This window comes from Grampus griseus (genome assembly GCF_964374135.1).
Source record: "Grampus griseus genome assembly, chromosome: 14".
NCBI lineage: Eukaryota > Metazoa > Chordata > Mammalia > Artiodactyla > Delphinidae > Grampus > Grampus griseus.
Window position 1 is genome coordinate 70,147,545 of NC_139008.1, and position 25,894 is coordinate 70,173,438.

Below are 25,894 nucleotides of genomic sequence, written 5' to 3' on the forward strand. Positions count from 1 at the left end.
CAAATAACCAACAAAAGGCCTTGTGGCTGGAGAATGGAGTGAAGGGGAGGTGGTGAGAGATGAAATGGGTGAGAAAGGGGCCAGACCACATAAGACCTGCTGGGCCAGGTAGGGAGAGTGGATTTTGTGTGCCGTGGGAAGTTATGAATGGTTTGAGGCTGGAGGTAGGGAATCATGATTTAATTTCATTTTGAAGACTAGAGCATAGAGAATAGATCCAGGCAAGACCAAGGAGGCTTAAGAGTCTGTCTGAGAGAAGTTGGGCCTTGAGCTCGTGGGTGGAGCGGAGATATCCCAAGGTAGAGTGAACTGGACTTGATGGATTGCTGTGGGGTTTAGGCAGAGAGAGGAATCAAGGGTATCTCCAATGGTTTTGGCCCAAGCATCTTAGAGGAGTTTAATGCCACGTTCTGAGAATGTGAAGGCTATGGGAGAAGCAATTTGAAGAGGGAGGTGAGATGTCTGTGTTACGTGGGGACGTGGAGCAGGTAGTTGGATGTGGGGAGATACAGCTTTGGCACTAGGGTGCCTGGGTTTGGCGGGGGAGGGGGGACGGGGGGGTGACGCCATGGGAAGGGTCAGGTCGCCTTGGGAACTGACTCAGGACCCACCGCAGAGGAAGAGAAGCTTCTGGAGGTCGAAAGGCAGCGGCCAGAGAGGTAGGAGGAAAACAGGGGGAGTCGGGCCGGGAAAACCAAAGCTCCGGAGAGCATCTGCAGGAGGGGCGCAGTGAGGTAGGGCCTGAGCCCGCGTCCTGCCGCGTGGAGACGCAGCGTGCGGTGAGGAAAACACTGGTCCAGGCAAGGGACAGAGGCGAAGACCGCTGGAGGACTTGCAGTGGATGCTCAGGCCTGGGGTACTACTCCGAATAACGGGACCCCCCCAAGGCCACACTAGCCACTGGGCCGGGACAAACGTGGGTCCAACAATCTTAGGAGCTGCCCGCGGGCCGGCCCTGGGCGGCCAGAGGGGAAAGACGGGACAGGCCGGCTGTCCGTCAGAGCCTGACGACCAATCCGCAGGAGGCCCCGCCCCCGCCCCTCCCCAGAGATGGAGCTCGGAGGACCCGCCTCCGCCGCCGCCGCCGCCGCCGCCGCCGCCGCGGGTGTGAGGCGAAGCGGCCTGGCCTGGTTCCCTCCGCTGGGCAGCCCGCCCAGGTACTGGGTTTGGCTGGCGGGCCCGGGGGGCGCTCCGCACCCTCACCTCTCCTCCCGGTCGCTGCGCGGGCGGCGCTCCGGAAGCGGGCTTGAGGGAACTGCTGCGGCCGGGCCTGTGCGGGACAGTGGGCTGGGCAGCCGGCGTGTGCGACTGACGGCCGGGTCGGCGCGAGGGTGCCGCGCGTGACGGGGCCGGCCGTGGCCGCCAGGCTGTGTCCGGGGCCGCGTGAGGTAGCTCTGCGGGACGGAGGGACTGGCAGGTCGACCGCGGGCGGCGCGCGCGCCCCCAGCCGGGGCCTGTCCGGGGGTCGCGGGGCGCAGGCGCGGCGGCGGGCGACGGGCGGGGGGTCCTCCCCACGGGCGCGCGGGCGCCTTTGTTCCAGGCGCGCGGGCCGAGGCGGGGCCTGCAGGGCCGCCCCGCCCCCCGCTCAGGCCCCGCCCCGTCTCCGCCCGCAGGAGCCGCCGCCGGGGTCTGCTCGCCCGCCGCCTCCGCCGCCGCCAGCTCGCTCCCGGCGGGCCTGCGCCGCGGCAGCCTGTGCCGCCCCCAGCGCCGGAGCCATGGCGGGCGCCGCGTCCCCCTGCGCCAACGGCTGCGGGCCCGGCGCGCCCTCGGACGCCGAGGTGCTGCACCTCTGCCGCAGCCTCGAGGTGGGCACCGTCATGACTTTGTTCTACTCCAAGAAGTCGCAGCGGCCCGAGCGGAAGACCTTCCAGGTCAAGCTGGAGACGCGGCAGATCACGTGGAGCCGTGGCGCCGACAAGATCGAGGGGTCCAGTAAGTGCGCCCCCCTCCCTGGGGCCCGCCGCGCGCGCGGGGGCGGCGGTGGTCTGCGCGGCTCCCGCGCGCCTCGGGCCGCCGCTGAAGAGAGACTTGGGCAAACTTTCGGGCTTTCCCCCCCACACCCTGTGGGCCCCGCCCCCGCCTCGGCCCGGGTGGTCACCGGGGGCGGGGGGCATCCGGGTCCTCAGTCACCTGACAGGACACCCCCTCCCCCAGCCGGGGGGGCGTGTTCCAGGCTCTTTGCCCAGAGGCCTAAAAATCCTAGCGGGTTGGAGACCAGCGAGGCCGGCGTCTGGTCCCCCACGGCCCGGGAGCGGTGTCGGCCGAGGCGACGGGAGCCGAGGCAGCGTGCCCCCTGCCAGCCCCAGAACCGGGGCCAGACCAGATGCGCGCCCTTTCTCCGAAAAGAGCAGCCTCCGCGAAACTCTGGGCCTCCCGGCTGGGCTCATACTTGGAACGGAACCTTTGGGGTCCCTGGGTAGAACTTAGGCAGTTGCTACGGGAGGGCTGGTTTTGGAGCGGAACCGGGCCTATGCATCTCCGTCACGGGGAGAGGGAGGAAGGTGGTCCTGTTCGGTTTGGAAAAGCCTGAGGGGAGGCAGTGGCTGCTTTTTCCCGCCGCCTCTTTTATCCCGAAGCTGAATTTTGGAGGTCTGTGTGCGTGGGCAGACACCCAAAGCCAGGGCACGGAGAGGGGCCAGGCTCCCCTTGTCCTTGGATGCACATTCTCAAGAGCTTGGCTCCCAGGAGGCCAGCCTCACTGCTTTGTGTCAGGTACTGTTCAAGAGCACGCAGCCAAATTGGGGTCTAGCCCTTTGTGGCCTGTGGCCTGTGCCCCGTAGCTGGAGGGAGCCAGGAGTGGCTACTCTTGATTTCCTGCCTCTTTGCCTTCCCAGGCCTGACCTTGGCTGCTTTTGCGAAGGAGGGAGGTGGGGGATTTTGAAAAACCCCAAATCCTTCAGAGTGTTATTCCACTGAGCGCATGCTTGTGCTGTGGCCGGATGGGCCCCCAGCTCTGCTCTCCGTTCCCCCGCCTCCAAGTGTGAGGGGTGATTTGTCTGCAACCCCAGGCTGTGGGTTGCTTCCTGCAAGGACCCCCAGAGACTGATGTTAGAGCCAGGTTCAGAATTAGGTCCATGTGTAGGAAGGGGGTTCAGGAAGTGACACCCCCAAGGGAAGGTCCCACAGACCTCCTTGGCTGTGGTGAGAAGATGGCTGAGAAGATTGGGAGGAAGGAAGGTCTTACGGTGAGGCAGCCGTCCTCAACTACAAACTCCAGATCTGACACAGCTGCCGAACTTCCACACGGCAGCCGCCTTCCTCGGTGCCCCCGTCGGCCCTGTCAGCCATTGGGAGAAAATTTTAGTTATTTGAGAGACTGGATTCCAAAGTGGATTAAGGACAGACACTGCAGAGAGCTGGGATGGCCCTGGAAACATCACCCAGGCATCAGACTCCAGGCGCAGCCCCTTCCATGTTTCTGTGGTGCTCTGTGTGCTCGCTCTCCTGAATTGGTAGCACGGGCTGGAGGTTCCCAGATAGACTTCTCCTAGGTAACAGGCTGCATTTCAAACCGTGCTCGTGACCAGCAGGCAGTAAGTGCAGCACAGTGGTTGAAGGCAGGGTTGGATTTGAAGCCCGTGTATATTAGTTGTGTAGCCCCTGCAGCTAGCTACTTCTCAGAGCTTTAGTTTCCTCATCTGCGAAGTGGGAGTAATAATACATCCACTATATTTTGTTGCTCTGGGGGTTAAATGAGAAGATTAAAACAGCTAGCACAGTGCCCGACACATTGTAAATGTTTAGTAAGTGTAAGCCGTTATTAATGGTAACAATAATGGAGTATGACTGCTCTCCTGGACTGGGACTGTGTGGCTGCAGAAGAGCGTGAGGGTGAGGGTGTCGGAAGGGAGGAGGATGGGGCCCCAGTTCCCATTTCACTGAGATCACTACCCGGAGATGGGAGGATATGGTTTTGTTTTGCCCTGACCCAACTACTCAGCTACCCACCTACCACGTAGAACAGTGGTTAGAGTAAGTATAAGGAGATATGCACATCTGGCTCATGAGTGGGTAACTTTCTCGTTTGTACGTGGGGCATGTACAGAAAGAATGGGTGTGGAGAGGCAAGAGGCTAGTCCACGATGTCTCAGGTGTTTGGGGATGGAGGCAGGAATGCAGAGGACCTGATGACCCCAGCCCCCAATGGTGGGTCAGCCAGAGAGGTACAAATTCAGTGATCTCATCAGTTAGCTGGGATTTGAGAGGCCTGGAACGTGGGCAAAGGATGTAGGAGGGGCCCTGGCCCTTTGATTTTGGAGGCCCGGTTTGAAGGATTCCGGGTGAGAAGGCTAATGGACACTCGTGTGGAGTTCAGACCTTGCAAACAGAGCCTCATGCTGAAGCTGCCCCATTGCTGTCTATTCATGGGTGCACCTCGTTGTGGGGTTCTGATCCCTGCAGCCCCCCTCTGTAGGTTCTGAGGAAGTTTAGACTCCCAGCAGGGCCCCTTGCCGTCTGGCCTTTTCCTGCTGACCCTGTAACCTGGCCAAAGAGAGAGAGACACTTCTGGGACCCTCAGGGTGTCCGTGGCCCTGAGGAGAGACTGGGGTTCAATGAAAGTGCCCGGCACTCATGTAGAGCAGGGGTCCCCAACCCCCGGGCCATGGACTGGTACCAGTCCTCGGCCTGTCAGGAACCGGGCCGCACAGCAGGAGGTGAGCGTGGGCGAGTGAGCAAAGCTTCATCTGCTGCCCCCCGCCATCACTCGCATTCCCGCCTGAAACGCCCCCGCCCCCCGTTAGTGGAAAAATTGTCTTCCTCGAAACCAGTCCCTGGTGCCAAAAAGTTTGGGGACCGCTAATGTACAGGACCTCAACAGGACCTCATTCTGGCCTAACTCTGTGCCCTCTCACTTTATCCTGCACTTGTGAGACGGGGCTGGCAGGTGCTCACTTCTCCAGTGGGAGTTGGGCTTAAAAGAGGGGTGGGGAAGTGCCTTGGTGCTGGTTGTCACGGTGGTGTGACAGGAACCAGGTCAACGTTGGGCTTTTTATGTTACAGATACTGACTTAAATGAGCACAAAGCAATTACAGACCTCCTGCTGAGTGCTACAGAGACTTTTCATCATGTTTTCTTGGTTTATCCTCTAAAGGGCCTGGAGTACCACCCCACTTTACAGATGAGGAAATAGAAATGTAGGGAGTGAATTGTGCTGCCATGTGACAGCCTCAGTTGGACCCGGCTCTCCAGTCAGTGGCTGGTCGGCCAGTCCCAAAAGGACTCAGAGCCCCGGGATTGTGCTGTGAGTGGTCTCAGGCCCCCGTTCTGTGGTCTGCGTTGCTCCTCTGAGGAGAAACCTTTGTGTTCAGACTGTTCCTTACAGACAGCCTCAGCCTCTCTAGGCTCTGGCTCTACACTTTTCCCTCTGGTGCCTTCTGGGATGAGAGGTTCAGTCGAGGGTCATTGTGGGAACAGTGGCTCGGGTGGAGGCTCCATGGTGGGCTCTGAGTGCCATCCAAGCGTATCTGTGGGAACTTTTGCAGCCCCAGCCTTTCGTCTTTGATTCTTACATTGACACCCTTCTAGACGCCAGGCTTTCTCAGGTGGTGAATGAAAACAGGCCCTTGCCCTTAGGGAAACTAAAGGGGACAATGGAATGGTACCTTTGATGCCAGGGGTAGGGAGTGGCAGAAGAACGCAAACCGCCTTGGACAAGGCAGTCAGGCTCACAGGGTAGGTGACATTGGTACCAGCTGTCTGAGGCCTGACCCCTGTGGCTGTCAGACTGCTGAGGAGATAGACCATAGGACCAGCCCTGAAGGCTGGGCCCAAGGTGCCCGAGGAGGGCAGGCCTGTATCATTGGGGATTTTCTTTGTGCTGGCTGGTTGCTCCCGGGGGGAGAGGGGTGAGAGCACATGTCCGGATCTCCAGAGCTAGCCATCCTCGCCTGTGCGTTTCCTGTCTGACTAGTTTTTCCAGGGGAAGTCAGACCTCTTAGTGTTTCCTCAGCCCCCCAGGCTTGCCCTGATGTGTGGGTTTCCAGACCAGCACGGCCAAGCTCTCTGTCCGGCTGGGGCTTTTTCTTTCCTGTGAACCTAGGAAAGGGGCCTGCTTCACAGATGCCTGGAAGAGCTGAGCACAGCAGCCCTGGGGCCCCCAACACCTCCACCTTCTCTCTGTGTGTGCACGTGCCCACACAGACGTACGCAGATGCACAGGCTTGAGTTACCAGTTAGAGAGCTTGGTCACTAGCTTGCTTTGGGTAGCCCCTTAGAATGGGGGGCATTTATTTGCTCAGTAAATATTGTGTGAACACCTCTTATTTGCCCAGTGCTAGGCACTAAGGGTTCAAAAGATGGATAAGACTTGGTCAGTGGCATTGAGGGACTCCCAGACTCCTGGAAGAGACAGATTTGGGAACGTGTAATTATAACCCTGTGTGTTATGTACCTAGAGGTACATGCTGAGAGCTTTCTGAGTGCAGAGTAACGAGCTCTGCTCAGCAAGCAGGGGGTCGAGAGGAGAGAGCCAGGAAGGCTTCACACGGAAGGTGGCCGGGGAGCTGGGCCTTCCTGAGTGGTTGAGGAACTTGCCTGTACCCTGGCTGAGGCCCTGGGGATCGCTGTGCAGGGGTTGGGCTGGGGGCAGCGTAGGGAGGGCCACGGCATGCTGTAACTCGTGGGTTGTGCTCTGTTCTGTAGGCCAGCTGTCACCAGAGGCTGAAGCAGGACTGTCCTGTGTTTGTCTGGGAGAGGTTGAGGAGGGAGACCCGTGAGCCACTGCAGTTTGCAGGAGAGACCTGATGAGCACAGCACAGCCTCCTTGCGAGGCAGGCAGGAGGCGGCAGTGATGGAGGGGAGGGGAGGGGCTGGGGCTGGAGGGAGGAGACAGTAGAGCCAGAGTAGCTTAGCATTCGGGCTCTGAACTCTGACTGCCTAGGTTAAAATCCTGTTGTGCCGCTTACTTGCTCTGTGACCTTGAGCGGGTGACTTTATCTCTCTGGACTCCTTGTTTATAAAAGAGGGATAGATTACATTTTTCTCATAAGAGAGTTACGAGGATTCGGAGAGAATCTGCAAGATGCTTTGCATGGAGTGTAGCACCGTGTAAGTGCTTCACGCATGGGAGCCCTGATGAGGAGGAAGGTGAAGATTAAGTTGCCCAGGAGGACCTGTTAGTGGAAGGGAGCAAATGTACCTGTGGTATTGAGGGGATGGCCACCAAGCGCTTTGATTCGGAGACAAGGAGGCCACCTAGCCTCTTTCTTGAAGCTCTCAGGAGCCCCTCTATCATCAGGGCTCTTTCCTGACGCTGACTTTTGCAGGGTGCCAGGGCAGTTGGCTGTGAGCAGCGGTTTTGGTATCATATGAAGATATCAGATTGGCCTATTTCTGAGAATGTCGCCCTGAGAAATGCTACCTGAGCGCCTTGGTGGGAGACCCCTGTCTTCCAGGAAGTGCTTTAATGCCAGCACGTCAGTGTGCTAGGGCCTGCCTTTGCCTCTCCCGTCACCATCCCTGTCGGTCTCCGTTAATTCAAAGCATCTCTTCCCACTCTGCCCTTTTCTCTGGGATGTGGCTTCAAGGAAGTCAGCGGTGGCTAAGTTGGAGGGAGGAAGTGAGGCCTAATGTAGCAAAGTCCTGACATTAGGGGATAGGAGACATTTTCCCCCTCTCTGCTCCCTCTCTTAGAACTGCAGAAGTCAGTGGGGACTTTGAGGGGAGTCCCAGGAGAAGTGGAGGTGGGGCAGGAGGAGGGGAGTGTTCTGGAGCTCCTAGTAGAGTGCTTTGTTTAGAGAAGCATGGCGCCCGGGCTTCTCTGGGGGGAAATCTTTTGAGAGCAGCATGGTAACAGGTGATAAGACTCTAGGCGGAGCCCAGGGTGAGGAGTGGCCTCCAGCAGCTGTAGCCAGAATCAGTCAGATTTGGGTCTGAGTCTCAGCTCTTCCTGTGACCTTGGGTACACGTCACTTTAACCTATCTTAAACTGATCTTCAGCTGTAAAAATAATTTCTCCCTCACGGAGCATATATTAACAATGGTCAAATGAGATCCATATGAGAGTGAGAGATTCTATGTGAGAGTGCTCAGCAGAGCATGTTGCACTCGTGGGTGCTTAACAACTATTTGTTTCCTTTGCTTTCACCATAACTAACTACAGAGCTCCAGTTCTCCTGTCCACCACGAAGCTGGATGCCGTGGCTGCTCTGACAGCCTGGGCTAGAAGTCTGTTTCCTACTTCTTTTCTTTGTTCCCTCCCTGAGTCTGTACACAGAGGTCGGGGGCAGGAGAAAAATTGGGTACTTGAATAGTGCATTAGTTCATGGAGCATTTTCTCATCCATTGTGTTGTTTAAGCTCCACCACAGCTCCAACTGAGAGGTGGGAATGATGGGCTCTCCCTTGTAGATGAGGAAACGAAGGCCCCAAGGCTAAGGTGCCCCAGCAGGTTCATGGTAGTGGTGGGACCAGAGCCTGGAACTTCTGATTCCCACTGCAGTGTTCAGTTTATTCCTCCACTCTGGGGAAATGACAGTAAGGTGGGTGTTCTGCAGGACCAGAGTTGTTTTACTTTATGTGGACAGAACTCCCTGATCTCTCCTCTGCCCTCTGGGCAGATGTCCTGGTCGATGCGCCCAGGCCCCCTTCCTGGCACGCTGGACTCAGAGCCTCCATCGGGACCCTCTGCTGCCCTCGGCTTGCCACAGCCCCCATCGAGATGCTTCTGTCCCTGCTGCAGGGGCCAAGGTAGCAGAAGAGCCTCGCCCTGACTTGCTCTTACTGGGCTGTGGTGACAACCGCACTGAGCCTCTGCCAGGGAAGTGGGAGCCTGGGCTCTGGGCTCTAGGTGCCCTGAGAAGGGCCTCTCCAGGACCCCGACGACAAGCTGAAGCACTTGCCTTCGTCCACATGTTCCTTCGTTCATCCCACATTTAGTGTGGTCTTAGCTCCTGTGTGTTAGGTACGCTGAACCAGACATGATGACTCCAGCCTCTGACTTGTTCACTGTGGCAGTAGATCTCTAGCATAGTGAGCTTTCTGTATCACCATAGCTACTCTTTCTTTCCTTGAAGGAAAAAAAAAAAAAAAAAAAAAAGCCCTGAAAACAGCTTTCTTGGGCCCTGTGGCACACTGAACAAGTGAGGTGCCACTTGTGCCTCCCTGGCTTTGGACTCTGGCATTTGCTGACGTGCCAAGCACTGTGGAGTCTAGCAGTAAACATAAAGGTTAAGGCACATATAGCCAGAAAGAAAAAATAACGACGGGGTCCGGCACGCTGAGAAGGAAACAAGCCAAGCTTGCTCTGTCGGTCTGGAGAGATGAGGGTGTGCTGTGTTCATCTCCATGGCTGACGGCAGCCGAGGCTTGGCTCTCCCGTAGGCCATATGTGTGCGCCGTGGCAAGCCACCCCACTGTTTCCAGAGGGGGGCCTTGGCGGCTCTGGGTCTGCCCCCAGGTGCAGAGCCTCAGCACTCCGGGCAGATTAGGCTGGAGGAGTATTTGGGGAAAGGAGGCCAGGGAGGAATTAGTTCCTGTGACTTGAGCACGGGGTACAGTGAGGGTGGCCCCGCTGTTGTGGCAGGTAGGCTGCAGCCCTTGTGGGTCAAGAGGCTGCCTTGGCTGGGGTCTCGGAAACAGAGAACTTTGTGTTCACACTCCAAGGTATTATAGCTGTGCCCTTGCCTAATTGTATCTCTCCGCCTTCACCCCAACACACATACCCCTGCTTGAGCTGCCCCCGAGCCACAGCTTCCTGCCATCACCTCATCACCCCAGAGTTAGAGCCGCTCATCACAGCTGGGTGTGCTGGGGCCTCCAGAGGGAGTGGAGACTGAGGCTGCCTCGAGAGAGTGCCCTCAGCCCTAGAGGAGAGGGAAGAAGTGTGAGAAGGGGGAGGTCCTTGGATATGCTGGGGCTGGGGAAGAGGTGGTGGGGACGGTGCAGGTGGTCGCTTTGGTGGAGGCTGAGGTCCCAGGAGATGCGGCTCGGAGAGTCTCCGCTTGCATTCCTGCCGCAGTTCTTGATGGTCTCCCTCTCCTCCTTGTAAGACTAGTTCCTTTTGAGGAGGTGCTTGGCTTACCTTTGAGAGGCTGCAGTGGCTGAGTGCCCAAGCACAGGTACTAGGTCTCTCCCCGACTTGTCACCTCTAGGAACCAAGCCTGTCCTCGGGGAAGCAGGGAGGGCTCCTTTTTATAGCCCACATGTAGGCTTTGTGTATAGGCTCTGCTGCTTCCTTCTGGGCCCTTCCCGGTGTTGGCCGGTGGCCCTGGCTTCAGCAAGACTAAGGATGCAGAATACATGGGGCAGGGCTTTCTCCTGCAGGAGACTGGCATCTCCCTTGCTGAGCCAGGCCTGGCACAAAGCAGCCTGGAGTTAGGAAGCAAGAAAAGGAGGTGACCCAGTCCTTGATCCTGGGAAGCTTGTGATCTGGAACGTGCAGAAAACCGTGAAAGCCGAGGGCCGGCAGGAGACAGTTGTGCCTAAAGTGCTGTTGGCTGAGCGCGGGGCTCCAGAGAGCATCAGCCTGCCACTGTGGGTCGCTCCCCCTGCTGGCTAGCAGGCTGGCGTTGGCTAGAGGATCAAGGCGTGGGCTCGGTGAGGAGTGGACGGTCTGACCAAAGCTCCAGGCCCTGGTGGCAGACATCTGACCAGACTGGTAAGGCGTTGGGCCACGGAGAGTTGGACCGCTTGTTTGTGTGAGACCTAATTCTAACTCATCGGGGGTGGGCCATTCACATTGGGGTTGGCTTCCTGTTTTCTTGGACACCTGGGGACGTGGCTGAGCTGAAATGTCCTGAGGGAAGTGGTTGTTTAAGGGGCGCCCCCCAGGTCCCAGTGTCCTTGGCCTGGCCTTGCCCTTGCAGGGGTAGGGCACTGACCATACTGGGACTCTGGCTGTGTAGCTGTGGGTGTGTGGTGGGTGAATGCAAACCCCATGGGATTGTGTGACTTCAGCCTCAGGCCCAGAGAGTGTGGGCCCGAGTTCATGGAGTGACTGACCCTAGGAAGGAGGGGAGGAGTTGGCCACAGGTCCCAAAGGCTTCTGCGCCTACTTGAGGGTAGGAGGTCAGCTGGGAAGTTGGGTAGCGACAGGGGCAGGGGGCGACGAGTCCCTCTCTGAGGCTCTGAAGACCACTTCCCCCTGTTTGTCCTCCGGTAGCTCTCCTATTCTGACCCTAACACAGTAATTGAGTATGATGTGTCTGTGTTCGCCTGTCAGTTCCTAACTGGGGCTGGCCTTTCTTGGGAGCTCTTAGCATATCCAGCAAGGAGGGTAGAAAACGTAGTATATATCGGTTTGTCAGGGGTTACTCAGAGCCTCTTGAGGCCAGCAGTAAAATAACAGAGAGTCCCCTCCAGTGAGAACACTTGATGCCTAGACTGTTCCTTGAGGGTGTCCTGGTCCCTGGCCTGAGAACTGGCCCACACTGGAAGGGTGAGGCTCTGCAGGCAGGGGTGGGAGGCTAGCAGGCAGCTGTCTGTGCTACAGGAGGTGAGGCCAGGAGCTGTCTTAAGAGGGTGGAACCAGGGAATTAAAATCAGGAAGGGCAAGTCCCAAGGTAGCCACTCCTTTCAATAGGGGAGGTGATTTTGAAGAATCTGAGCTGGGCTTCCTGGGGAGGTAGGGAGTGGGTGTTCCCTTTCACCTCGGACTGAGGTCAGAGAGTAGATCACATACTGGGGCCTTGGCTCCCCGGGAAGCAAAAGGAGGACAGGAGAGTGACTTGGCTTGGGCTGGTGTTGCCCAAAGGGAGTGGCCCACTGAGGAGAGGCTGGACCAAGCAGCTCTAAACCGGGAGAGCAGGTGGGTGTACAGAAGAGGGCGTCTGAATGAGCAGGCCTGTGACTTACTGACCCTTGTCATTGTTTAGAACGTCTCCAACCTAATCAGGGTTGACTCTTTTGGGGGTTTGAGGGCTGGCCCCACATGTCCCCCAAAGAGGGAAGGGCCCATGGTGACAGTAACAGAAACCAAAGAGGCGGGGAGCCAGGGCCGGGGTCGTGAGACAGCATGGGGGTCAGGAAGCTCCACAGGGGAAGGCCTCTGCCATCCCCCTCCCACCTGTACCCCAACTTCAGCCCCTATCACTCAGCCCCCAGCCGGAGGCCCCTATCATTTCCTTTCACGAGAGGGCCCCAGATTTTTTCTTTCTTCTCCTAACAGTGCATTTCCTGCTAGGCACTGGGGCATTGACGCCAACAGGCATGGAGCTTATGCTCCAGTGGAGAAGACAGTCAAATAGCCTTAAAATACACAGCATTCCCACTCATCTAGGCACTAGGTAAATGTGGTTGTGAATGATATTAGAAAAGCCAGTAGGACTTGTTCAAGGATTAGATTGGAGGGGGTGAGAGAAAAGATGTTAAGCATGGTTCTGAAGAGTCGAGTCTATGCACCTCTTTGGAGGTGATGCTGTTAGCGGACCCAAGAGGTGTGGCAAGAGGCCTCGTTTTGGTGAGGGGTTGACTTTGAGGCGAACAGGTGGAGACGGCAAGTAGGCAGTTGGTTTGAAGGGTCTGAAGCTTATAGTCAAGGAGTAGGCTAGAGCTGTGTTTGTAAATTGCCTGCATTGACACTGACTGGGGAGCAGGGAGAGCATCGGGAGAGGAGAGGCCCTTGGCATGGGCCTTGACGAAGGCCAGCGTGGGGACAGGTGGGGATAGGCCTGGAGCCCAAGAAGAAGCAGGAAATCAGGAGAGGAGAAGTCAAGGGCAGAACTTCCAGCAGGAGGGAGGGTGTGGACACCCGTGTTGATTGCCCTGAGGGTCAGGAAAGAGGAGGCTAGAAAAGTGACTTATGCTTAGTACTCTGGTTCTCCAGGTGGCCTGAATGTACCATGAGGAGCATTTCATTGGGCCTTTTGAGATCCTGGACACTCCAATACCCAGCCCTGCTGGGCCCTCATCCTCTTCCCTGTAGCTGGGAGCCTGGCAGACACAGGCCATCTAGAAAGAACTCGGGCAGCACCAGCCTGCAGAGTGGGCAGACGTCAGCATCCAAGGGACTGCCTGGGGCGTCATGTGGGCTCGGGCAGAGAAGCTGGGGCAAGCCCCTTGTTGCACCTGCCCCCACTGTGGTGTTGATGGCCAGCGGAGGCCTACCTTCCCTCCCCTCTCATCCATGAAACTCTGAATGCCCTTTTCCCCAAACCCCCAGACTACTGCATCGATGCCTTGGCTTCTGTGATCCTCCCTGGCAGACCTGGACAGGCCAGTCCTCCAGACCTGCCTTCTGTGGACAGAGTGGTCCGAGACTTCCCACATCCAGCTCCTCACTTTCTCTGGCTCTCGGTGCCACAGACACCTCCCTGTTGTTCTACTCTTTGCAGGACCTCATAGTTATCTGCTTCCCCATCTGTTTCCTCCACCGGGCAGGAGCTTTCTGGCTTTCTCAGGGGCAGGAACTCCAATGCCTTACTGATCTCTGTTTATCCAGGACCCACCCCAGGGCCTGACGTGGAGTAGACAGACATTTGAAAGTTTGATCCCGGTGATGGAATGAAAGGACAAGCCCAGTAGATAACTGCTCATCTCTCTCCCAGCTTTGAGTTCCTTGGGTGGGGCCTCCTTGCCCTTCCTTCCTTTGGAGCCAGGGCATGCTGTTCCCACCTCTGAAATGGATGGGATTAATTTTGCATCTTAGGGAAGAGGGCTGCCTGCCTGAATGGTGTGAAGGCTTGCTGGGCTGCCCTGCTTTTTCTCTGCAAACCCAAGTTCAGGGTGTGTGCTGCTGTGGGGCCGCTGCAGAGGGTCCCAGTTCTACATGAACTACCACGTGACTGTGACAAGACCCTTGGGAGCCTCCATTTCCTCATTGCTCCACAGAGGAGGTTCACCTAGAATCTAGACTCCAGGTGATTCATGAACTGGCGAGGATCCTTGACAGCTGTGACCTGAAGCAGTTAGTATGTAGGAGTGCAGGGTTCCGTGTAGGAGGATCCCACAGATCCCCATCCAACTGTCCGAATGGCCTTTTCCTGTTTATTAAGGTGGGAGAAGGGCTGGCTGCTCTTCTCGGTCAGGTGTTTGGGGAACAGTGATGGACGAAACCCCAACCGGGAACAGATGCTGAGCTCTGCCCTGGGTGTGCCCTGTACTCCAGGGTTTGGCTAGGCCTTCCCTGTTGCATCTGGGAAGGGGTTTAGTCCTCTCGCCCCTGCTGGTCTGGTTTGAAGGTGCTGCTGCACAGGAATGGGAAGGAGATAAACTCCGGCCTCACCTTCCCTTTGCTGCATGACCCTGTGACCCTGGGTCTCTGAGTCAGGATCCGTCCTTTGTAAAATGGAGGCTGAGAGCTCCCCACCCCTCCGCTCTCATCTTTCTCCCTGGGAGCTGCTCCAGACTGTTTTGTTGGGCGGGGATAGGGGGGCTCTCATTCCTACTCCTTGAGCAGTAGGTGGCCGACATGGAAGCTGCTGGCCATCCCAGGCCCTGGCTCCTGCTGCATCAGACTCCTTTCCCACCTGTGTGCAGGTTCTGTCTTGTCTCCTCTTTGGCCACCTCCATCCTTCTCCTTCCAAGCTGTGAGGCTCTGTCAAAGCTGTATAATCCTGGCCGATCCAGGCACCCTAGGGTGCAGAGACCTCTGGCTCCCTGTGTAGGGCAGCAGAGGTGCAGAGCTGGGAATCAGCTGGTTGGCAGTGCGCTTCCCTTCGTGGATTCCTTTCTCCATCTCAGCATCCTCTGGGGGAGAAAGTTCAGCTCCATTTGTGCTCTCTCCGGCCCTGATGTGTAGTTTCTTTGGAAGGGTGGTACAGGAGGTGCTGACTTGCGGGATGGGGACTGGGAGTGGTCCATCTGTTTGGCCCCGGCTGTATGTGGAGAAGATGTGATTGATGAGAGATTGTTTCTGGGAAGGTCTGTACAACTCTTCCGACCCCTGGGACCCGCTCTTTTGAATCTCCTGGTGGCCTTGGCTTAGACCCAAGCAGGGCGTGGTGCTCAAAGAGCCCTGCTTGTTCTCTTTTGTTTTCCCCAAAGCACCATTAGCTTCCCATGGTTCCCACCGGCTACAGGAACCTGTGTACAGGAACCTCCCAGTGTTTTCAGATTACTCTGGCCCCTGGGGCAGTGCCCGCGCCGCCCCCCCACCCTGTGTCTGGTCCTTCTTTCTTCTCTCCACATGGTCACCCCACTGACCACTGCATTTGCATATTTGTTGGAGCTCCTCAGCCTTTGTTGCCCCATGGCACCACCTCTTCCAGGAAGTCATCCCTGATACCCTCTTTGAGCATCTGTGGCCTCTTAGATAATTAGCTCTGGAGTCTAACTCTCGTGTGTTCATTCCTGCTTCTAAGCACTCTGTAAGCATTTTGAAGCCTCCCCAGGGACCTGGGTTTGGGGAATGGAGAGGAGGCAGATGTGGTTTCTTCCTTGTGGAACTCAGGTCAGTGGCCTTGACACCAAGGAGGCATCAGATGGTGTGACCAGAATGCGGAAGCACCAAGTATGCCACGGGACCAGGCCTGATGGAAACTTAAGTTGAGAAGGTGGGCCTGGCACATGCAGAGGCTCAGAGGTAGGGGGAGTGCTGGGAGCGGATGTGGGGCTGGGGTCTCTGGATCTCGTGGCTCTGACTGGACTTGGGCCCTTTTGAGGAGTGCTGAGCTTTGCCCACCTTCCTCCAGGACACGCTGCAGGACTGGGCGTCCACAGCCCACTGTCAGGGGCAGTGAAAACCCCAGGGGAAGGGACCTGTCCCGGTAACATTCACTTACCTCTTTCAAGCTTCCTAGATGTTTTTAAAAAAACTTTGGTATTTATCATGACTTACAGCTATTTTAAGTTGTAAAAAGTATTTACATGCATTTTTATACGGTTAGTTTCTTTTTTTTAAATTAATTTTTGGCTGCGTTGGGTCTTCGTTGCTGCGTGCGAGCTTCAGTAGTTGTGGCACACGGGCTCAGTAATTGTGGCTCATGGGCTCTAGAGCTCAGGCTTAGTAGTTGTGGCACACGGGCGTAGTTGCTCCGCGGCACGTGGGATCTTCCTGGACCAGGTCTCGAACCCGTGTCCCCTGCACTGGCAGGAGGATTCTTAACCACTGCACCACCAGGGGAGTCCGGTTAGTTTTGAATTTCCTGGTGGCCTTGGGGAGAAACGGTTAGTTTCTATTGCAGAAACGGTTAGTTTCTATTGCAGTTTCCACCAATTAATTTATGCACTTAAAGGGAAGACTCTCTTAAGAGAAATATTTTGGCGAATGCATGTTTCATGTCCAGAAATTTGTGATATGTGTCATTTCGGTTTTTTGTGTGTGGTGGTGCTGGTGGTTTTCTTGACCGTATCTTCATCATTAGGGGGTTTAATTTTCAGTATGTTCTCTTGTCCCTTTCTAGCAAAATCACTTTGCTGACTCTGTGTAGTTCTCTGTCTGCATGTGAAGGGTTTATGGCGGGCCCACCCCCACTAAGGCCTTCACTTTATCCACAGGCTACCTAAGAGCTGAGAGACTTGCCCGAGGCCCAAGCTGTATCCTCAGAAACAGGATTTGAAACGTGGTGTTTGTGATTTCAGATCTGTTAGCATTCTCTTCTGGTGCCCCACCCTATGCAAGGCCGGGGTATGTGTAGTGCCGGCACGGCACGTGTTGGCTAGTGCACACGTGCTTAGGTGAGATGCTGTGACTGCAACAGGCCCGGTGCTGAGGCTCAGGAAGCAGCCTCTGGCTTAGAGCATGTCATGTCCATGTGCACCGATGTGAACTCGGAGGCTCCACAAGTCCCACTCTTCCCCCATGGTGCCCCATCCCCGTGAGACCCTTTTTGGAGCTGGGGAAATGGCTACTTGGGTTATTTTCCTTGGGCCAAGGCAGCTGTGGGCCAGCTTTACCTCGCCTAGGTTTGGGTTTGCCCCCAGCAACTCTGGCAGTGGCTGCTGCTGGCTCATGTAGGCCCCATGTCAATGGCACTAGGCACACAGGCAGGGGCGTCAGACTTCACTGGGACTGGCGGCTCCTGGCAGGGCCCTTATGCAACCCAGTGAGGTAGGAGGAATCCCCAGTTTACTGATAGGGAAACTGAGGCCAAAAGAGTGCGGGACTGGGCTTCCCTGGTGACGCAGTGGTTAAGAATCCGCCTGCCGATGCAGGGGACACGGGTTTGAGCCCTGGTCTGGGAAGATCCCACATGCCGCCGAGAAACTAAGCCCGTGTGCCACAACTACTGAGCCTGCGTGCTACAGCTACTGAAGCCTGTGCACCTACAGCCTGTGCTCCACAAGAGAGGCCACCACAATGAGAAGCCTGCGCACCACAACGAAGAGCAGCCCCCGCTCGCTGCAACTAGAAGAAGGCCCGCATGCAGCAATGAAGACCCAACGCAGCCAAAAATAAGTAAAATAAATAAATTTTTTAAAAAAAAGAGCGGGACTGCCCAGGACCTCACAGCTAGAGTTTAAGATCTGTGTGGTTCTCCTCTGCTGGGCCTGGACAGCCTTCAGGAAGGGGATGGTCAGGGCAGGCTTCCTGAAGGAGTGGGAGGAGGCAGCCTGGCCTGTGAGCAGGTCCTCAGCCCTTAGGGCTGGCATGAGAGGCCAGTCCCTGGTCCAGGTGCAGTGGTCCCTCATTAGCCCAGAGCCTCTTGAGGAGGGCTAGTCTATTTCTTCATGAGAGTTTGTGGGCGATTAAATGCCAGGGACTGAGTCCCCCCTCACCGTCCAGGCTTGTCGCTGTCTGCCATGGCCTTGCTTGGAATGGTAATACCCACGCTGTTCCTTGGGGCCTCTGCGTGGGCCTTGGGGACCTGGTCCTTAGAGGAATGAGCCCTCCATGGCTCCTAATGGGCTGAGCTGGCTGGGTTGTGCTGATGGACTCCCCCAGGCCCTCTAGGGTTTGGGTGAGCTTGGGGGTGGGCCTTTGTCATAAACGAAAGCCCTACTCCCTTCTGCTGCACATCAGCCCAGCCTGGCTGCAGGCCCCTGGTTGTGGGATCCTGCCCTTGTCCTCAGAGAGTTCCCCCATCTTACTCCCCCATCTCCAGCCTAGCCAGGACCTCCCAGTACCACTGGCTTTTCTTTTCCCCATGTCCCTTGAATGTTATTCTCCGTGGTTCTATGTGGGAATGAGTGCTGGGTCGTGGGTTTCCTGCTCCTCTAAGCAGTTTTCCTCCCTCCCCCAAGCTCCCAAGTCCTGAGAGGGTCTCTCTTCCTGCCCTTCCTTCAGGTCTGACCCAGACCCTGCAGGGCAGAGGCCGTGCCTGTCCCAGGGGGTCTCCTCCCCTTGATGGCAGTCCCTGGGCAACCGGTCCTGGCTCTCAGGAAGAGGACCCTGCTGTATTTATTCTGGGAGGCAGGAGGGTGGGGCTGAGGTGGGAGGTCACACAGGATGCAGCTTTTAAGAACCTGGTAGCGCCTCTCACCCTGGTGTCTTGTCCTTCCAGCCTGCGGTTGGCTTGATGGACTTGGAGGGCCTGAGGGCCGGGCTGACATCTCCAATGGGGAGAAGTACAAGGGGCCTTGTGTGGCCAGCAGGAGCCTGGGAGACTTGGGCGCCTGGCCCAGAGCTGTTGTGTGCCTACCTGGTCCCTGTTTTGGGGACCAGCCTCTTTTGCTTCCGGCATGGTCTCACTGGAAATGTACTCAGGAGCACGGGGCAGGCCACAGGGCACCTAGGACCCGCTGGCAGTGTGTGTTGTGTGTACGTGTGTGTGCATATGCAGCACATGTGTGGGGTGCTGCAGGTGGCCTGGCAGCAGGCTTCAGATTGACCCTGCAGTTGCTTGCCGGGCGGTAGCCACATCATGGACTAACTACCTCTGATGACTGGTGGGCAGCTGCGCGGAAGGGCCCAGGCTGTGGACCACACAGGCCTCGTTGGCCTGTATGCGTTGTGTGTGTGAGGTCGTGTGCCTGTGTGAGAGGTGTGGGAGCGGGGTGACAGCAGCTCTGCACCGGAAAAGCATGCTGGTTTCTGTTTCAGAGGGCAAGGTTTGTGGTTATTCTGCAGTTTCTGATCTGGGCATTTCCCCTGTTCAGCTCCTCCTTCCATCTTTGGGAACCCTGTCTTCTCAGGCTGGGTCTTTGTGACCCAGTCTCCCTCCCCACCCCCCCTCTGTTTTTACCTGAGCATAACTCTTCATTTTAAAAACCACTCCCATTGTGCTACCCCTCCCCCCAGTGGTGTGCCTGCTTTTTCCGTTGTTTGTTCAGTCATTCAGCAAGCACTGGGTGGCCTTGCCCAGCCTGGGAGAGATTGAAGAACAAACACACACGTAGTGCCCCAGGGTGTCAAGGGCATGATTACTGCAGGAAGGCTCTTCCAAATTGGGTCTTTGGTGAGAGAGAGTGGAGTCTGGGAGGTAGACAGCCCCTGGCTAGGGACCAAGGTGAAATGGGGGACAGGAAACACGACAGTTCTTGTCCTCAGTCCAGCTTAGGTGGGATGGAGCAGAGAAGATGGGAGGGCAGAAGTGGCAGTAAATCACTGGAGCCGCATCACAGCGGGCCTTGAAGCCCGGAGAAGGAGTGGGTTCTCCATAGTGGGCAACCTCAGGAGGGATCAGAACAACAACAGCCTATACAGATTCGTAGGCTCAAGAAGGATGGCTGATTGGTGAGAACTGGGGGGCCCTCAGCTGGAGGACTGGGCCTGTGAGGGTTGCTGAGGGCACGGGAGCAGGGCCCAGGGAGAACCGGCAGTGTTCTGGCAGGGGAGCTGGGCCTGGGGCTGGAGGCGATGCCACTGTTTGAGGTGGGATAGGTGGAGCACAGCTGTGGCTAGAGGGACAGGAAGAAGGCCTTGGGATTGGGCCTCTTAGAACATTCCAGCCGGAGTGCTGTGCACTTCAGGCCAGGAGGGCTCTGGGGGGAGGTGGGCCAGGCAGCATGCTGGCAGCCCTCCTGACTCCAGATCTTCCGGGCCAGTCTGGGTCGAGAGCATTTGAAGAGGCTCTAGAGCCAAGGGAGCGCTCAGAGTCATTTCTGGCGGCTAAGCCAGGCTTCTCTCTTTTGACCTCCCTAAATCTGTCTCTTTATCTGGCTGGAAAGTGTGCCCTCTGTGCAGGGTCCCAGCCAGCACCCAGGGACAGTGTGAGTGTGCAGCCAGGCGCTCTCCAGGCCTGGGGTCACAACCTGTGTGCCTGCTCCGACTGTCTGTGCAGACCACAGACCACCGAAGCTGACAGAGCCGACGGGGTGGGGGAGGCTTGAATGAGTGCCCACCATGTGCCACCTACAGGGCTGGGCGCTCTGGGCTGTTAGGACCTTTGAGCTTAGCAACACCTCCAGGTGCCGCAGTCTGTTACCTGTGTTCACCGAGGGAAGCAGTGGGGTCAGAGTGGTTGTCACTCTGCTGAGGTCACGCAGCTAAGGTGAGGTGGAGCCCGGGAGTCTAGTCCCAGCAGGCCCACCCCAGGGCCCACGCAGGTCTTTTCTGCCACCCTGCCTTCTAGAGAAATTCAGTCGAGCTCTTTGCTCTAGAGGTAGTAAAACCGAGATGGAGGGAAGTTAAATGAGTCACTCAGTGTCATCTCAGAGGTAGTGGCTGAAGCAGTTCATCTGCCACTCTGACCTGGGTGCTGCCCCAGTCTGTGCCGTGAGGCCAGAATGGGAGCCATCCGTGGGCAGCCACTGCTCTTGCTGGGTCTTGCTCAGGGATATTTAGGGGGTGAGCCGTCAGGCTGCACCAGTTCTCTTGGCCTAATCCCTCCTTCCTCCTACGGACCCTGAAACCCATTTGGGCCTGCCCAGCCCCAGGCCTGCCCTTGAGACTTTATGATTCAGTTTGTGTACCTGTTTTTTTTTTTTGCGGTACGCGGGCCTCTCACTGTTGTGGCCTCTCCCATTGCGGAGCACAGGCTCTGGACGCGCAGGCTCAGCGGCCATGGCTCACGGGCCTAGCCGCTCCGCGGCATGTGGGATCTTCCCGGACCGGGGCACAAACCCGTGTCCCCTGCATTGGCAGGTGGACTCTCAACCACTGCGCCACCAGGGAAGCCCTAGTTTTAGTACTTTTGTGTCAGGAAAGGGTCCTCACAGAACAGCCGTGGGTCCCCATTTCTCTTTGTAGAGTCCCGCTCTTTCCCAGGTCAGAGTGAACTGCCTATATTGTCACCGAGGGAAGGTACACAGGACGGAGATTCCTGTTCCCGCAGACACTCAGCTTTTAGCAGAGCTCTGTCCTTAGACTCAGCCCAGTTCTCTTCTGTACCCCAGTAGGACTGAGTGGTCTTGACTCTGCCCGCCTTCCCGGGGTGGGGGGGGGGTCTCTCTTTGTGGTCCTCCATGAGGAGAGTGTGGGAATGAGTGGGAGACAAGGCTGCCCTCGTTTCAGTGCTAACCCTGAGAGACCTCAGCCTGACCTTGACCTCTTCCCTGCCTTCCTAGTTGACATTCGAGAAATCAAGGAGATCCGCCCGGGGAAGACCTCACGGGACTTCGATCGCTACCAAGAGGATCCTGCTTTTCGACCGGACCAGTCACACTGCTTTGTCATCCTGTATGGAATGGAATTCCGCCTGAAGACCCTGAGCCTGCAAGGTGGGAGCTGAGGAGGTGGAGGAGTTAAGGGCAGCAGCCCCTGGCCCCAGGCTCAGCTCTTTGCCCCTTGCTCATAGCTACGTCTGAGGACGAAGTGAACATGTGGATCAAGGGCCTGACTTGGCTGATGGAGGATACGTTGCAGGCGGCCACACCCTTGCAGATTGAGAGGTAAGAACCCCCCGCAGACGTGCTTAGGGTTGGGGCATCGGGCTCTAGGGAGCAGGGCAGGGACTCAGGCCTCTGTGCCCAGAGCCTGCCTGCTGGTCTCCTCCCTAAGCCTGGGCCTCACTTCGGGCTTCTCTCCCTCCAGGTGGCTGCGGAAGCAGTTCTACTCAGTGGACCGGAATCGTGAGGATCGGTGGGTCCTGCGCTGTGGCTCTAGCCCAGCAGGGTGGGTTGGGGCCGCCAGAGCAATAGCCCACCTCCAGGCAGCTGCCTGGAGAACCGGAGGACCTGCCTCAAGCAGGGTGGGCAGGTGGTTCTGGCACAAGGAGCTTCCTGCAGAAAGCCCTCTGATGGCCTTGTGCGAGCTGGCAGGAGAGGCCAGGGACGATAAGCCACGTGCCCTGCCACTGTGGGCAGAGATAGGCGGTATAGAACTGGCTCTGGGTGTCCTGTAGTTTGTGTGTGGGGGGGGGTGCTTTGAAGCTCACGGCTTTGAGGCCATGGTGCGACTACCAGAGGGGCTACAGAGAGGTTCAGGACAAAAGCTGGGTGATGCATGATGAGGACGGTTGACTGGGAGAGAGGTGGACACCACGGAGGGTGTTGAAGAGAAACATGACGTGACCCGGGTTCAGTTGCGCAGAACTGCTAGCTGCGCTTGGAGGGTCCAGGGCAGGTGGAGTGGAGAACTCAGGGAGCAACTCCAACGCTCTGGGTGAAGAAGACTGGGTCAGGGTGGGGTATTAGGAAGGCGTTGGATTTTGGCTAGGCTGTATTTTGAAGATAGAGCCCAATAGCATTTCCTAACAGATTGATTTTGGGGTGAGAGAGAGTTGAGGTTTACGGTAAAAAGCTTTTTGGCGTGAGCATCTGGAAAGGTGGAGTTGCCATTGACTGAGATGGGGAAGGCTGTGGGAGGTGCACACTTGAGTGGGTGAAGTTCTGTGATGCCCTTAGATGTTCAGGTAGAGATGTTGAGCAGGCAGGTGTGTAGAACGAGTTCAGGGGAGAAGTTGGGCTGGAGCTGGAACCTGAGGAGCACATAGGTGATATGGAAGGCCACGAGGCTGGTGATGCCTGGGGGTAACCTTGGCAAGAAAAGGGAAGGAGGCTGGTGGCTGATCCCAGGCCCATGCTGCCTCAACACTGGGGACTGGGGAGGTGAGGAGAGGAGCCAGCCAAGGGAAGTGGCTGCTCTAGAGTTAAGAGGAAAATCGGAGGGTGTAGAGCCCTGGAAGCCCAGGGAAGAGGGGGTGGTCAGCTGTGCCCGGCCTTGTCACGTGTGGGGAAGACTGAGAGGTGCTCCTTGGACTCGACAGCACAGAGGTCGTTGGTGACCTTGAGGCAGGCAGTGGACAGTGGGGATGGGGTTCAGGAAATGAAAGGAGCCTGGGTCTCTCCTTTAAGGCACTGCTGTGAAGAGGAGCAGAGAAGGGGCAGTGGCTGGAGAGGAAGCAGGGCAGACAGGTGTTTGGGGGGGAGTGGTAACAATCTGCGTGTAATGCTGATGGCAAGGAGTCCACAGAAGGAAAGCTTGATGACGCAGCAAGTTTCCTAACCTGCCCAGTGAGGACCCTGACGGCCCCACCCCCGGTGACTGAGACCAGGCAAGCGCTTGCTGAACAGCACTGGCTGATCGATAGCAGGACTGCCCAGGGCAGGGCTGGACTCCTCAGGGAGTTTTGGTGCTGCCTGCCAGGCCCTTGGGCAAGAGAAGGAGGGGTGCCCACATTCCCCTCCCTGCCACCACCTCCCAGGAAAGAAGGCCTCCCTCTCCCAATTGTGTTCATCCTGTTGCCGGGCCCAGCATTGTCCTCTGCCCCATTCTTGGGCAGGGGTGCTTCCCTGTCAGACCCCGGGAGTGTGCTCCATTGCCAGCAGTGGTATTGGGCTAAGAAGGATCTTCCCCCTCCTCCCCTCGGAGGCCCTGACTCCCAGGGGCAGTGGGCGGGAGTCCTGTGAGCTGCCTGCCCCTCTCGGGGAGTTTGAGAATGAGGTGGAAGGAGCCTGGAGGTCCCGCAGTAGTGGCTGCCTCTCTCTGTCCTTGGGAGAGCTGAGGGCCCAGACGTGTGGGCTGAGCGGTGCTGGTGGGAGGGCGGCCCGAAGATGGGCTCCCCTTGCCCCGCCCTGACCCACTTTACTGAGGCTGGTGACCCCTCCTTGCCAGAATCCTACACTTTCCTTTGCTCAGCTGAGGAGACCGAGGCCCAGAGAAAAGGAAGGGACTTCCTTTGGTTACCCCATGGTTCTGAGCCAGCCTCACTGTCAGGACTGCAAGTCCCAGAGTAGTGTTGTTTACCTGTTCAGCCCCAGGTGGACTCAGCCCACAGGTCAGAGGTCGTGAGAGGTGGGGTGAGGCCACTGGCGATGTCCTTGTTTCCTCAGTATATCAGCCAAGGACCTGAAGAACATGCTGTCCCAGGTCAACTACCGGGTCCCCAACATGCGCTTCCTCCGAGAGCGGCTGACGGTAAGGGCCGGTGGGCCGTCTGCAGGCGGGTGGGGAGGCTGGCTGCCCCAGGCCCTGCGGGAGGCCTGACCGGAAGTGCCGCTCTGCCTCGCAGGACCTGGAGCAGCGCACCAGCGACATCACCTACGGGCAGTTTGCTCAGCTGTACCGCAGCCTTATGTACAGCGCCCAGAAGACGGTGCATGAGCCACCTACCCCCACCGCCCCTACCCTGCTCTCCCACCCCAGCCCCGCTTGCCTCAGCCCTGCTGCCCTGCTTGGGGGCGATTGGGTGCCATTTCTCCAGTTCTTCTCCTCGTGAGACCTGCCCCTTTCTGTTGCCCCAGCCTTTCTTCCTGAGAGCCCCTTCCCCACGTGGCCTCCCAGGGGCTCTCATGCTGACCTGGTTCTGTCTCCTGCAGATGGACCTCCCCTTCCTGGAAGCCAGTGCCCTGAGGTTTGGTTTGAGTTGGGGAGGTGGGGTTCTCCCTGGGCCCCTTTGTCCCTCGCCTGGTTGATTCCCGATGCAGGTGGGAGGCAGCGGGAGCAGGGGAGCCCTGCTGGCCCATTCCGGGCGGCTGTGCTGGCCGGGCGCTGGGCCCTGCCTTCCCGGGGGCCCCTCATTGTCTGTGGCCCACGCTAGCCAGCCGGCCGCCAGGCATTACCCTTCTCTTCCGCAGGGCGGGGGAGCGGCCGGAGCTCTGCCGGGTGTCCCTTCCTGAGTTCCAGCAGTTCCTCCTCGAGTACCAGGGGGTAGGATTGGGCTGGGGCTGGGCCAGGGTGCTGGCTGAGAGGGGCTGGGCTCACCACGGGATGGAGGCCCCTCACATGCCCCACCCTCCCACCCATCAGGAGCTATGGGCTGTCGACCGGCTCCAGGTGCAGGAGTTCATGCTCAGCTTCCTTCGAGACCCCTTGCGAGAGATCGAGGAGCCTTACTTCTTCCTGGATGAGGTGAGCCCTGCCCCTCACCCTCCATCGGGGAATCAGGGAGCAGACGGGCCCACGGGAGCCCGGCCAGGTCCCTCCCGCAGTCCATCGTGCCCCCGACCTGGATTGAGCACTCTCTCCCGTGTCACCCTGTGCTGTGGCCCAGGGCAGGGGCTCATCCTCTCTTCTCTCCGCATTTGCTCCTGGGCAGTTCGTCACCTTCCTGTTCTCCAAGGAGAACAGCATATGGAATTCGCAGCTGGACGCCGTGTGCCCTGACACCATGAACAACCCCCTGTCCCACTACTGGATCTCCTCCTCGCACAACACGTGAGTGGCTCCCTTGGCCCACACCCGACCCCGGGAGGTGGGTCTCGCCTGACCACCTCGCCCTGCTTCCCTGTCCAGGTACCTGACCGGGGACCAGTTTTCCAGCGAGTCCTCCCTGGAAGCCTACGCCCGCTGCCTGCGGATGGGCTGCCGCTGCATCGAGTGTGCGTGGGGGCTAGGTTGGGCGGGGGGGCGGGGGGGAGGCCTGCCCGCTTGACTCTGGTCACCTTGCTTGCTCTCCAGTGGACTGCTGGGATGGTCCAGACGGGATGCCAGTCATTTACCACGGACACACCCTGACCACCAAGATCAAGTTCTCAGACGTCCTGCACACCATCAAGGAGCACGCCTTTGTGGCCTCAGAGTGAGTGGCGTGGCTCGGCTCCAGCTCTCTCCTGGGTCCCCTTGAATGTGCTACCCCCTCCCTGCCTTCCACCTCCTGCCACCTGCTGGAGCCCACCCTTCCCGAGCCATTCACTTCCTGCACGCTTGGCCCACCTGCTCACTCCATGGGTCTTTCTCAGCCTGTGGAACACAGTCAAGCTTTTCTCATCCTCAAAAATTAATTCCTTAACCCTGGGCTCACAAGGCCATTGTCCT

At 57.7% G+C, this 25,894-nt stretch overlaps 1 protein-coding gene across 3 annotated transcripts in view; it reads left to right on the forward strand.

Moving 5' to 3' along the window:
- Positions 1-1,715: 1,715 nt before the first annotated feature.
- Positions 1,716-25,894, forward strand: part of PLCG1 (phospholipase C gamma 1) — a gene marked incomplete at its 5' end in the record, with an annotated part of 35,064 nt that continues 10,885 nt past the window's right edge. For all 3 annotated transcript variants that reach the window (XM_082671708.1, XM_082671709.1, XM_082671710.1), the window contains 12 exons: positions 1,716-1,932; positions 21,265-21,417; positions 21,495-21,588; positions 21,731-21,778; positions 23,971-24,055; positions 24,150-24,233; positions 24,457-24,491; positions 24,715-24,787; positions 24,887-24,988; positions 25,176-25,294; positions 25,373-25,458; positions 25,538-25,658. In XM_082671708.1, the coding sequence (XP_082527834.1) occupies positions 1,716-1,932; positions 21,265-21,417; positions 21,495-21,588; positions 21,731-21,778; positions 23,971-24,055; positions 24,150-24,233; positions 24,457-24,491; positions 24,715-24,787; positions 24,887-24,988; positions 25,176-25,294; positions 25,373-25,458; positions 25,538-25,658 (1,217 nt within the window). The remainder of the gene's footprint in view (positions 1,933-21,264; positions 21,418-21,494; positions 21,589-21,730; positions 21,779-23,970; positions 24,056-24,149; positions 24,234-24,456; positions 24,492-24,714; positions 24,788-24,886; positions 24,989-25,175; positions 25,295-25,372; positions 25,459-25,537; positions 25,659-25,894) is intronic.